The following is a 13,799-nucleotide window of genomic DNA, read 5'->3' as shown; positions in this document are numbered from 1 at the left end:
CATGAATGAGTTCCTTCTCTTAAAATCATCTTATTAAATGTGTAATCATTTCATATTTCAAGGATTTTAGACATTTAGCAATATTTAATTTCAGAAAGCAAGTTCTGTTTACACATTTGACATTGGATTCTAGCATCTCAAAAATAGTTTTACAAACCTTTAGCTTGGATATCATGTTCTTTTCGGAATCATCAGAAACACTCTTATTTAAGAGTAACCTCTTAGCAAGATGTTGCTTATAGTAACGTTCAAAAACATCTTTCTCTTGGAGGTATCTAAACAGTACCATGGTTTTATCCAGAACCTGTTCTATTTCTTGTTCTGTCATCTAAAACAAATCATATTAAAGTGAAAATAAACTTTATAGAAAAAAAAATATAACATTGAATAAAAGATTAATTTTTAATTCAACTATTTATATAAAACATTAAAACTTGAACACAGCAATATAAACTCAACATACACGTCTTCACATACAATATGCAGTTTAAAAGTTTATTTACAAAGGTTACGAAAGTATCAATGATTTATTCTACATTCCTCAAGATGCAATTCCCTGAACACTGGAAAAGATTAGCATAACACATTTTTACAAAAAAGTATGAATGAATTAAAATATTTGTTTGCAGCAAAGCATTAACATAATCAAAGATCACACTTATACTCACTCCTTTGACACCTTTTTTCAATTTGTCGTCAATGAACAATGAAAGATATTCGGGTGACTTAGGGTTAAGGTTTAGGAAATATTCAAAGTCACTCGCTATCATCTGCTTGAAGAATCTATCTCCACCAAAGGAATGAAACAGGAAATGATCAAACCTGTCCTTCAGATCCAACAGACTCTATTGATTAATAAGAATAATATAGCTATAGTATTTTTATGTAACAGAGAGAAAATAAAAGTTTACATAATTGTACAATGGACCATTATACTGGAAATACTCATATATAAGTAGACCCCTTCCCCCACCACAATTCAGGACCACCAAAGAGGTTTTCACTCTAAAAAACTGACCTATATATAAGCTGTCCCCCCCCCCCCCCGCCAATATAAACCTAAATTTTTTAACAAAAGAACTCAGCTAACAATAGAGTATATACGTTATATATAAAATCCCATTACAGTGGGATTTTGGAATAAAGAAACACTACTTGGGAAAGAATAGAAATGATTTCATAAGTGGGGTGACTTATAGCAGTGTTTCCCGAAGTGGACAATATTGCCCGGGGGGGGGGGGTAATGGAATGGTGTAGTAGAGGGGCAATAAAAGCTACAGGTGTAACATAGGATCCTATGGGTTCACTTGAGTTGGGGGAGGGTGATCAGAGAAAAAATTCTGTAGTGGGTGAAAGAACAAAAAGTCAAACTATTATTTATAGCGAGTAGGCTTAATTTGTTGCTTATACCAGCAGCGACATTCAAAAATCAGAGTCATAGGCAAGCTAAAAAATGATACATGTTATGCCAGAGTCTCACTGTACAATGTTTTTGTGCTAGTAATGAAATAGCATCCTTGTCGGGTTTGCTAATACATTCTAAATAATTTTCAGTGATTAATAAAAAAATCTATGTTTTAATTCAGAAAAGTTTTCAAATGCCTATTAAAATATATACTTTTACAAATGTTAGAGCATCTCCTTTTCCTCCTTCATCCTCAGTTACTAAGGCTTTGCCTTGCTCTCGAAGATACGAACTCACACATTCAACCATAGTCTTCAAACCATCATGAACACGGCTGAATAATTTATACATGCAAGCCAAGTCTGAAAAAATGAAACATACATAATAAACATACACTAAGCATTTACTAAGCCAATGGTTTTATTATTCTACAAAAAGTATTTTACTCTTAATATATAAATATTGAGATGTAACTGATTTTCCAACACAGGCCTAAATTGGATCAAAAATACTATTAAAATGTTTTATTTACATTTCCATGTAATTCACATATCCATCCATGAACAAAATAGAAAATTCTCATATACATGAAGAAAAATAATTTACCATCTGTCTTTTGGTTTTTAAGCATGTGGACAACACCAGAATTCTCCATCTACGAAAATTAAAAATAAAACAATTTTTTCAACAATTTGAAGTCAGAAATCTTCAGGACTTGATATCAATTTTGAAATGAGTTTTAATTATGTTGCTTTAATGTGCCTTTTCTTATATATTTTCTATATCTCTTATCAATTATTTTTCATTCACTTGTTTTTCTGACATGAGAACTTTTCCCAAAAATGTCTGATTTGTAGACAAATTACAAACTAGTGACAATAGTATGAAATGAACTACACAGCCTTATTTTTGGGCCACTGTTACAATTTCGAAAAACTAAGAGCCAAGGTAATGAATAGCAGCAAGATTTTTTTTGATAATTATGAACCACAGAATATAATAAAGAATTAAGATACATAAAGAATATAAGCCTAATTTCCACTAATTCTAGGGATTCCCATGTAGATTAGCCCTTCTATAATAAAAAGACCTTAGCATTACAAAAATTATTTTTGAGCAGAGTTGTTACTCTAAAACCCAAATTAAAATAAATTCAACATAGCTGATTTTTTGGACACCTCATTTCATAGTTGACATTAGAAATATGTGTATTATCACTTCTCAGCTGATAAAATAAATTCAATGAAACATGTAAAGCCTATTTAAAAGACTTTAATCAGCACAACAAGTAACTTATCTTTCTCCATATTTAAACAATGCTTCATAATGGAAGAATAAATTTGTTTTCAAAAATATCTACCTCGACAATGGTCTTCATATGCTTGCTGATGAGTTCTTCTTCAACAACTTTAACAATCAACTCTTCTGTAGATTCATCTAAATAATGTTTGGCACGTTCAGCTTCTTCATTGATCCTCAGCTCAACTTTCTTGATGTAGACTGAGGCACTGTTCTCTGCAAGAAACTTTTGGCTTTCCAGCTGCAAGGAAAAAAAACCATCACTATCATTGAATTCCCCTCTTCTTCTAAGCAACTGCAATTAATTGGAATCCATCATTTTCAACTAAGCTATCCTTATTTTCCAAACGGATAAAAAAAATTCATTTACAGTTAGATAGAACTTGGCTGAAATTTTTCTATACACAGCACTAAAATTTTCTAAGTGACATAAATCTAAATTACTGAAGAAGTTTTTGTTAAAGATAGCTGCAGAGGAAAAATTCCTTTATTTGCTTTCCTAACAATTTGGCTTCCGAGACATGCGCAAACATAAGGAAAAAAATGTAGAACTAAAGCTAAAAACCCCTCATGGGTCTCTCTAGCATTCCCTCACCAGTATTGCACATTATCTGTAAGGGTTGTAGATGTCATTCTATGGAATTGGACAAACCATTAAAAAAAAAATTATTTAAAAAAGTCAATAAAATCTAAAAAAAATTCTTGAAGACACTTCTTTACATGCCAATAAATGAAATATAGCCAGCAAAGAAGTTTGTTAAAAATTAATTCAAATGTAGCCATGTTAATAGATAGGCAAATCCGACTTAGCATTTTGCCTGTTTCAGCACTTAGTTTGATATTGCTTGACAATTGCAACGCGTTCCATCTATTTCGGTAGATCATTTTCAACTTGGACAAGCACTAACAACCAATACTCTGAACAATATTTGTGTTAATTGCACTTTAATTTGTGTTTCTGGCTCCTTTTCATCAATTTTATAGGGACAACAGATTTCTAATTTGTCTGTTTTGCTAGAGCACAAGTTGCATTCTCAAAGCAAAATCTTTAGATGAAATTACTGCAGCTTCATGTTTCAATCAAGAAATTTGGGTTTTTTTACTTCCCCCCTCCTTAACTTTTGATCAAACACCTTCCTGCTGGTTACCTAATGCCAAAAGAAAGAACATTTTTACATCTTTTGCAACACTGATCAAAAACCCAGCATGTTGAAAACATGTGATTTTCAGAAATAATAGATGTCTCTGAACTGAAATACATGGTAAAATGAAAATAATTTTCAATTACATATTTCTCATTAAAAAATATATATAGCCAGGACAATGAATTTAATAAAAACACTGTTTTTTTGTCCTGAATAAAACTAGTTTGTGAATTACAGTAGAAACATCGATTATCCAAACACATCGGGACAAAGGGTGTCCGGAAAAGTGAAAAATTCAGAAAATTGATGTTGAAACTAATTTCATAATGTAAAGGAATAAATTGCAATTCAGCAACACAAAAATCTTAAAATAATTACATTTAACCGACTTATTTTGAAAAGTAAATGAAAAAAAAGGCAGTGTATCACAAAAGAAAAAAAATGAATCTTTAATTGCTTCAACTTGCTTATATGACATTTTTCTATTTCATCCTGTAATAGTTTCAACATTAAAAATTGAAGTAGATAAGCGTTAGGCTGCAATTCTAACCACGCGAGACATTTTGTGAAACACTGTTCTGTCTCACTGTGCATTATTACATCTGCCGTTGGTTCATCTTCATCACTTTCACAGTCATCCTGATCAACTTGATCGTTCACTTTCATAATTATTTCTCCATCATCAAAAAAATGATATCCTCTCTGCATCATTACTATCAATTTTCAACCACTAAGACACATCCTCTTCATGACAAGACTTCATACAGGGAGTTCCTGAAGCATATCTGAGCATTCTTTCGAATCTGGAAGATTTTGATCGTCTTCAGTGGTTGCGTTAAAGCGATGAAAATACGGGCATAACTTCCTAAAACTTTGCGAGACTTTAGTCCATCTGCTGGTTTCAAACTGGCTGCAAAATTTTCTATTTTATCGCATTTTTTTTAAAAATCACTGATGGTTGCCACACCTATTTCGTATTCAGCTGCAAGATTCCACCATCACCCCCTTTCAATCTTTTCACTATTTCCACTTTTTTTTCGATGTTTAAAACAATGTGCTTTTGTTTTGTCGCCATTCTGCACTTGAGACGAAAAGTGTTGACAATACTAAAGCTAAAGAAAGATTTAAAAATATCTTCATACAAAATTGACACGTTTTTAAGATGTGGTATTTAATTGGTCGACATATTTCGGCTCTACAATGGAGAGACATCAGGACCTTGTGGTCAGAATTCACACAAATGATTCGTGGAGGGGTGATGTTTATGTCTGGTCATCCGGAGAGTTCACCTTTGTATTTGCTGCGTCCGAGTGGTCTTTGGATGCGAAATGGGGAGCCATCTGTTGCAAAGTGTTGAAAATTCTGTCTCGACTGAGGTTAATAAAGCCTGTCCAAGCTGACAAAATAGGTGGCATGTTTTTCCATCATTAACGAGAAAATCCTGGCATGTTCTGACAAAGTATCCCTCGAGAAAATTCAGTTTGGAATTATGTGTTGCTTTTTAAAAATAGACGCTTTATCAAAATAAAAAAAAATGTGAAAGTTGCCAACAGTGTGGGGCAATAGCCGAACTTTTTTGTCTGTCCGTTTTCAACATGCTTTCAGTGTTCGAGAACTTGAATATTTAGATTTCTCCTAGTTTGGCCAATATACCCATTTTCGCAATTCTTGCACGGGATGAAGTAGATACCAGATTCTTTGGAGGGTGAGATAGAATCTTTGAGTTGGGAAAAGGTGAGTTTATTTGTTGGCTGGAAGTCAAAGCTATTGTATGGAAGTCAAATTTCTAGAAGATAAAAGAGATCATGAAACTTGAAGAATGGAAGGAGGACAGTATTAGAAAACTTTTTTGAGCAAGTCTGACGGGAGTATCTGGGTCAATATTTTGAGGACCTTGTTGATGTCTTTTTGTGATAATAAAAAATATCTGTTTTTAAGCAAGCCAGGAAAGATACCCCTCTCCTGGACAAAACTGTGATAAGAACTGTTTTGTTGTAAAGAAGACCCTTGCCTCCATTTCATTCACACCAACAGGATTAAGATGAATTTGTAGACAAGAAAAAAGATGACAGCTACATCTGCTCCTATTCAGGCGTTTGTTTGATGTCAATTGTTTATAACTACATACACTGTACCCTGATCTGCCATTGTTTACACATCTATAGCTCACAGGTTCAGTATGTACAATTGTTTGGAAGTAGATTATTGTACAACAGAATGAAGCTATCTAGAGGGATGGGAGATGAGAGGATTCCCCAAGTTCCAAGAAAATACCAACTGTGTTGAGCATCATTGACTATAGAAAACCAAAAATGAGAAAAGTGAGAAAAAAAAGGACTAAAAAGTAGGACAGGAAGGGTACCCCCTAGACAACATAATCATAACATAATGAAAAAAAATCACTAAAATTTTATTTAAAGTAATTTTTTTTTTCATAGCACTATTTTAGTATTCTGTAAGATTGACTTGAGCTAAAGCAAAATGATCAAAATGACTTAGTAACAAACACAATTTTGGGCCAAAACACTGTACCAGCAACCACAGATAAATCTTTTCTGTCTCTCCTCACAATATAAATTACATTCTTTTTTGGAATCTTCCACAGTCCAATCTGTTGCAGCTGTGGTGTGTTAGTAGAATGGTCATAGTGACGGATTCGCATCGCCAGGTACCGGGTTTAAACCCCATCATCACCACAGCGGTGGTCGGCTGAAGTTGGTTTTTTGTGGTTTCCAATTTCGAGGCGCGAATGCAAGAGCTGATCTCCCCCATTAAAAAGTCTTGCCACAAAGAGCAACAGGCATACAGACAGTACATATATTCAATCATCACACTTCACTTCTGAAATATAGATGACAGCACTGAAAAATCAGACATAGCACGAGATATGCACTCACACTATTAGAACACACACTTACATTTCCGGCACAACTCACTAGGTAGTAAATTACCCATGGCGATAGACAAAAAGGCGATAGAAAAAAAAGTCCTGTCTGTCAACTCTCTCCGGAAATGCACACAGCAAATTATGAAGACGTACGTTTTTTAAAAATGACAATCCTTCGAGACCACTTTCAAAAACACAGTGAAAGTGTAAATTAAAAGGTCTGGTGTAAATAAGCCAAGGTAAACCGGATGGTTTTACTGAGTTAGCAATCCTTTTTTAAAATGATTTGTTTACATTGTACCGTTCAATGTCAATGCCATTGTTTTTGACAAATGAAACACTCATTTCTAGCTCTTTGCTGAGCATTGTAAATATTGTTTATGCCTCTGCATGCCATAAAAATACAGAAGACAACTGAATGGTATTAGGTAGCATCAGAATCACAACCTAGAATAGGCCTATGTATCCAAATGCTTTGTAATGCAAAATGTTGTTTACCTATACACAAAATGTGGACAATAATTTTGAACAATGAATATTAGTTACTCTGTCCAAGACTATGAACCAGTAAATACAAAATTATTTTTTCTATCCAAACAAAATTTTAATGGATACTCCACTTGTTGAACCCTCAAATAAAGCAAAAGAAAAATTAATAAACCAGATGGTTCATATACAACCCTCAAATAATCTGAAAAACAATACGGTTTCGGCTTTGCAGGAATCATTATTTGCAATTTACTACATTTGTATTATTTTTGGCCACCTATTGATGATTCCCTACTTAGTTAAAATCAATTACACAAATTTTGTTTATAGGATTTGGTAGAAAAAGAGGAAAAGTAAGACATTTTACAAAAAAGTAAAAAAGTAGGACGAGTGGGAGTCCTGTAATTCTAATTAATTTAAAAGGAAGTTCAAGTGATGGCTACATTATATATTCACTTTCTCAATACAAAATTTGATAGGCGACAACTGGTGTTATAGAATTTGAACCAATGTTTTTCAAATATGGCGCATTGGAAAAAAAAGCTGGGGAAAATTTTTATTTGACTATGAAGTATTGATAAAAAATATTTAAAATTATAAAAAAGATGAAACAGAGTAGACTGGTCCTAAAAATATATATTACTGAAAAAATAGAATATATTTTTGTTTTAGGATAGAAAGTTATTTTAAAATTTAAAAAATGGGCTGGGGACAGCAAGGGAAAGAACATTTCCTTAACAAAAATTTGTTTGAGAAATTTATAAAAATCTGATGAATAAATTAAAAACAAAATGGTGACTTTTCAGAAACTGGAATATAAATAGAAAAGTGATGAAAAAATTTCTGCATCAAATATATTTAATGTAAACTGCTAGGGACAAAATATAGGCCAATTTTGTGAGAATGACTCAGATACATTCATTACTTGTGGCAAACGAAACATTTTCTGATATCAATGAGTGAATATATGAATAAACTCAAGCATGATTCTGAACCCCCACCCCCCAAAAAAAACATGTACTGGAGATGTCCCTCCGAAACTATAATAAGTCTAAGTAAAAATTATTAAAAATTATATTGTATAAAAAAAAAATTTCCATTCAAGATATATATAATAATAAATACAACACAATTTTGAGGATATAGAGCCAAATGTGAATGTAGTTGCTATAGATTATTGACAATTGTGTGCAACTGATCTTTTTATCATTTATTAGTTTCAAAAAATATTTTTCAGTATTTTCTCTAAAATCATATAAATAACACTTGAAATTTCTGTATATATGCTTCTCAATAACTTGTGATAAACATGGGAACTACATAATGTGGCGCAAGTATACGCCCTTCGCTCTTCTCTGCAAACTTAAAAACAAACAGAATATATGTTCTTAGACAATTTTTAAAATGACTTTTGTTAAGCTTGTTAATAAACAACTAACAAATTGATAACTATGCACATAGCAACATGTAATTGCATACAGATAAATGAATATAACTTTTGTATTCATTCCTTGTATAGACCCATCATCTAATCATGGTGCATAATGCAATCACTGATGGGATATCCAGATACTCATCTCAAATCCCACATACTTGTAATAGGAATTAAATATAATAAGATGTATGAAAGATTTATTCAAGATTATGTGAGCCATGTGTTTTGTTATTTCTCAACATAGGCCTACTGCAGATCCTTAAAAAGAATCCTAATTTAATAATGCTAATAAATTTGAATGTGACATGAGAGATTTATTACAATGTCGCATCGGGTAAATTTGAACCAACTGATTAAATGTCACTGAAGTTAATTAAGTACTTGATATACCCCTCAAAATATATGCTATGTCTACATGTTGGACGTTAGTAGGTTAGAGAGTGGATAGAGATGCATATATATATTTTATGTAATGAAAAGAAATCTTACTCTGTAAAAGTCTGCAGATTGAGCAAGAAAAGGCTTCTCAAAATCCTCTTCGTATACTGATCGTGAATCAATTCCCAATGTCATGAGCATTTTACAAGCATTTTTTATTGCTGATCTAAAATATATATATATATATAAATGATAGTATAAACGATGATTTTCAATAACAAATATAAGTGGGAAAAAAATCATGTTAGGCACAATTAAAATAGATTATTACATTTCACAGACGCAACAGATAATGTGATGAATCTCAACCTAAAATCGAAAATTTTGAATAAAGAGTATCTTTGATACACCCGGCTATTGTTTATTAATATCCAGGGCAGTGTTTTCAATTAGTGCTCATAATTATTAAATATTAGTGTTTGGCCGCTTGGTCAAACAGCAAAAAGGGAACCAAGGACACTGCGGGCTATGCCCTAGCCATTTCCTATATTTTCATTCTAATTTCTAATTTTTTTTTTTTTTTTTTTTTTGTTTCTGAATCATGCCCAGCATACCCTAAGCAATAACGTCTGTGGACCACATTATGAAAATCATTACCCTAAGGAAAGAATATATACTTTTCTTACCTTATTAAGAGAGTTCAAGGAAGAAAAACCTTTGAAAAACAAGTTTTGGGGTTGTTTTCTTACCCATTAACGTTTTATCTTTTATCCCCATTTTTTTTTTATTTCCATGTCCAAGTGACTGCTGTTTGGAGACTGAAATCATTCTACAAAAATGCAACCAGCGATCAGAGGTGAAGGAGGTTCTATTGTATATATTTGCTAGCTATAGTACCAGGCGATGCCGGGTTTTCTTTGATGAGGCTTTTTGGATCATATGATATCTTCCTATTTCTTTGAGGGACATGCAAACCATGTCCAAGTTAATCAATATGGTGACTTCCTGCGCGACTCATGAAATAAACAAATCTAGATTTAAAGAAACATAGAAATGAATATTTTTTTTAATTTTTAAGGAGCACAAAGTATTTCGACCCCCCCCCCCCAAACTTCAAGACATCCATCTGCCTGTTGCAGCTTCCAAAAAAGCTGTGAAATTAGTTAAATAAAATTATAATAAAGCTTTCCAAAAAAGCAAAAAGCTGCTTACTTAAAGCTGTGGAATTTTTTTGATGTACTTTCTACGGGCCCTTACTTAATTTTAAAATATCCTAACCAACATGAATTTATGCAGTTGAATATCAAAAGACAATACGGAGACATTAATTTTCATGCCTGAGAAGATACAAATAAAAAGTTGAAATCAATGTTATAGCATGAATATCCAACTCAAAAGTAGGTCCAGCTAATTATTTCATATTTAATTTTCTGAGCTTCGTATATTTCCAAGCGAACTCAATATTTCAAAAATCGAGAATTAAATATAATTTTTAAAATTATTGATGTGGTAGAAAATCTCACTAAATTTCCGCATTTCTACAGTAAAATCAGCAATTTCAATTTCTATGGGAATCATCCTTTGCCTGACCCTCAAACTGATGCTGATGGTGATTATGACGTCTATTCGAAAAGCCTCATTACTGAGAGGATTGAAAAAGTGGCAAACCATTATAAAGGCATAAACTATTATACATATACTAACAGGATTAAAGAAGTGACAACTGTTGTAAAGGCATACAAACTTCTGAAACGCATTGCTAGGGAACCACGGTAACCAAAGTAAATGTTCGGAAAGTGATTGTTGAGGCCCAAAAACCATTGTTGCCAGACAGTTTTTTGCTCATTTCGGGCATTTGCCTTGCTCTGATGAACTTTTAAAGTAGCCTATCATTCAAGTTCGGCCCCATTTGGTATATATGCAAAATTTGGTGACGATCGATCTAAAATTGTAGATTTGTATAGAGAACATACACACACATACAGACAATCAATTTTATATATATATACATTTGTTGCACTCTTTTTTTTTTCCTAACAACTATTTGTTACCAAAGTTCTTTTATGTTATACAATGTCGATTTTATTAATGATTTGTTTTGAAAATTTCACATGCTTAAAAAAATACTCTTACTGGACCTAATATCAGAATATATCTTGTAACAAAAATATATGAAATAGAAGGATGGATTAATGTGCAAAGTGATTTGTCCTGCACACGAGTAACAGAAAAAATTTATGAATACTCGTAAGTGGTGATAGCACATAGAACTCCATTCACCTTATTTTTTGTGCAGCAGAATGACTAATCCTACAGAAAGGAAATTACAAATGCAGTTGAGGCAGTAGTATACTTAGACTTGTGAAACTGATAATGCAAGTCCTGCCAGTTCAATTTCAATCAAAAAAGTATTTCCAAACTTACAATTCTTAAATATCTTTCCAGTGTGAGAGTCAAAGTAGTTAAAAGTTTATTAACAGACGCAGTGGTAAAAAAGAACCGTACCTTTTTCTGATCCCTGGTCTTGTGGAATAGGGCTTAATGTATTTCACTCCCTGTTAACCAACAGTAAAATCAGGCAAACTCTAATTTTTTCCAAATCCTAATTTGTGAATTTTGGTTCATAAATCGGGAATCTATCATACTCAATAGTGTATTCTTATTCAATCAAACTTCTAATAATTAATTAAAATAAAATGTTTATCATTGTAATTAACACAATTCCCATATTAATTCATTTATATAAATATTTCTTACATTTTAATAAAAACCAACTTTTGCAATTTAGTTATTTCATAACTTAACTCAAGGAAATAGTGTTTGAGAATTCTTAATGTTATTATTAACCCTATAATAAAGATGCTTTCTCCAGTTACTTTCTCTCTCTCAATATGCTTAATTAGGATGCTATTTTGCAAAACCTATGATAAAACTAGGCAAATACAATGTTTTTAATGAAGTAAAATTAATGCAGATTAATTAGCAATGATTTACGATATATACAGGGTGATTATAACTAAAGTTCTAATTCTAAAACACTGTAAAATAAAAATCACTGGTCAGAATGACTTGAAAATTTGCATGAATGTTCTTGAGGCAATGGAATTATATATGGCGGAGGAGAAAAAATAATTTAAAATGTAAAATAGACGACACTGTATATGGGAACGACATCAGCACATGGGAAATTTGCTCGAAGAATGGATACGATAGACAGTCAAGGCAAAATGATAATGCAATTAGCATGTCACAATTTTGTAATTCATGAAACATCACAAAAATTAAGTCATTTAAACAAACTGCTACAACTTACACAAGAAATGTTAAATATGTTGTTCACTGTGTTCTGGTTGTGAGGTGGAAGAACAGAAGTACTTGTTCAACAGTAGATTAGAGTATGTCATGGTGATGATGCGAATGTGCTTTCAATTTAGCAAAGTTTTCAATTTGACCACTGCACATAATATTCTGGGCTATCCCAAAAGCCAAAAGTTACAAGGGTTATAGTAGTGTTCACCAATCAGGTGCACATGGTGGCCAGATGTCGTGTCAGGTTGTTAGTATAAAAATGTTTTTTTAGAAGCTGCTTGGCTGGTGTTGCAATGTGCATCTTGATAAAAGTTGTGCTATCCACAAGAGCTGGACAAATCGAAAAAAAATTAGATGCCAGCTAAATTTATTAAGAGCGAAGCATGTTTTTCCCCAGGACAGGAAAAACAGCCCTGAGTAATATATATTTTTTTAACTTTTCTAGGACATTGACCCATTCTCATGTTGGAAGACACATTATTATGAGATCAAAGAAAAATTGTCTTGCACTTACACTTCATTTTAGCAATGATGCATATAAAATTTCAGATGCCAAAACAGATTTTCTAGTCACCCCGGCATCTGGGATTTGTCCAGCCTTGCTATTCAGCGAGTGACAAAGTGTAAGATGCTTGTATTCCACTATGAAGGTTGCTGTCTAAGTCCACGGGTTCAAATCCAGCCAAAAAGAAAATCAGAAGCAAGTTCTTTACCATCCAAGCCTGGGGCAACCATGATGGTGCATTGGCCATCTGGCAGACTGATGGCGCCTTCATTTCCACCAAACTCTGTGGCTGAAAATTTCGGTATAGAGATATATGACTGGAGTAGGTGTGTGGTAAAATAGCCCTGCTAATCACACACTGATGCTGTTGAAGTGCCGAAATGATATGGCTGTGCAAAATAGATTATACCACTTTCCAAGTAGAGCACCATCAACTTGTACATTTTGAAGGGTTTTTTCTCTCTTTTGGCCAAGAAAATTCCATTGTTTCATGCAATGGACACATGAAAATTTTTCACACAGTTACATAGGAACTGATTGCAACTGTGAAGCCAAACGTCATATAAATGTGAACGTCATATAAACGAGGTTCTACTGTATATCATACCTCCCCAATAGCGGATACTCCTCATTAGGGGACAAAAGTTTTGGTTCCATGGGTGTCCGTTATCGAGAGGTTCTACTGTAATGCCATATAGCTCAAAGACATATATTGCTACATAGTTGATGTTATTTATGAAAATCAATTGTTCAAACTCACCGATCTACAACTTCACCTCTTCTTTCTCTCATGACCATATCAAGCAATGTCTCCCTCAGATGATCTCGAATACACCCATAGCGTACTACTTGGTCTCTAAATATGATGAGTCCCAAGTTATATACATTATCTACATTGTTTTGCTGGACATACACACGATCCTGAAGGGGAAAAAAAATTGAAATAT

General features: G+C 32.8%; 1 protein-coding gene across 1 annotated transcript in view; it reads right to left on the bottom strand.

Annotated features, from left to right (window-relative positions):
* The window catches only part of Cul3 (cullin 3), a 51,593-nt gene that overhangs the window by 19,727 nt on the left and 18,067 nt on the right, over positions 1-13,799 (bottom strand). The window contains exons 4-10 of the mRNA XM_089252623.1: positions 13,613-13,773; positions 9,150-9,264; positions 2,766-2,945; positions 2,012-2,060; positions 1,619-1,767; positions 669-845; positions 158-328 (exon numbers count right to left, since the gene is read on the bottom strand). Of these exons, the coding sequence (XP_089108749.1) occupies positions 158-328; positions 669-845; positions 1,619-1,767; positions 2,012-2,060; positions 2,766-2,945; positions 9,150-9,264; positions 13,613-13,773 (1,002 nt within the window). The remainder of the gene's footprint in view (positions 1-157; positions 329-668; positions 846-1,618; positions 1,768-2,011; positions 2,061-2,765; positions 2,946-9,149; positions 9,265-13,612; positions 13,774-13,799) is intronic.

The sequence above is a fragment of the Pholcus phalangioides genome, unplaced genomic scaffold, assembly GCF_987345545.1.
Source record: "Pholcus phalangioides strain wild (caught in Gottingen) unplaced genomic scaffold, Ppha-v1.0 ptg000030l_1, whole genome shotgun sequence".
Taxonomy (NCBI): domain Eukaryota; kingdom Metazoa; phylum Arthropoda; class Arachnida; order Araneae; family Pholcidae; genus Pholcus; species Pholcus phalangioides.
Note: the sequence above shows the minus strand (reverse complement) of the source record. Positions and strands in the feature narration are given on the sequence as shown.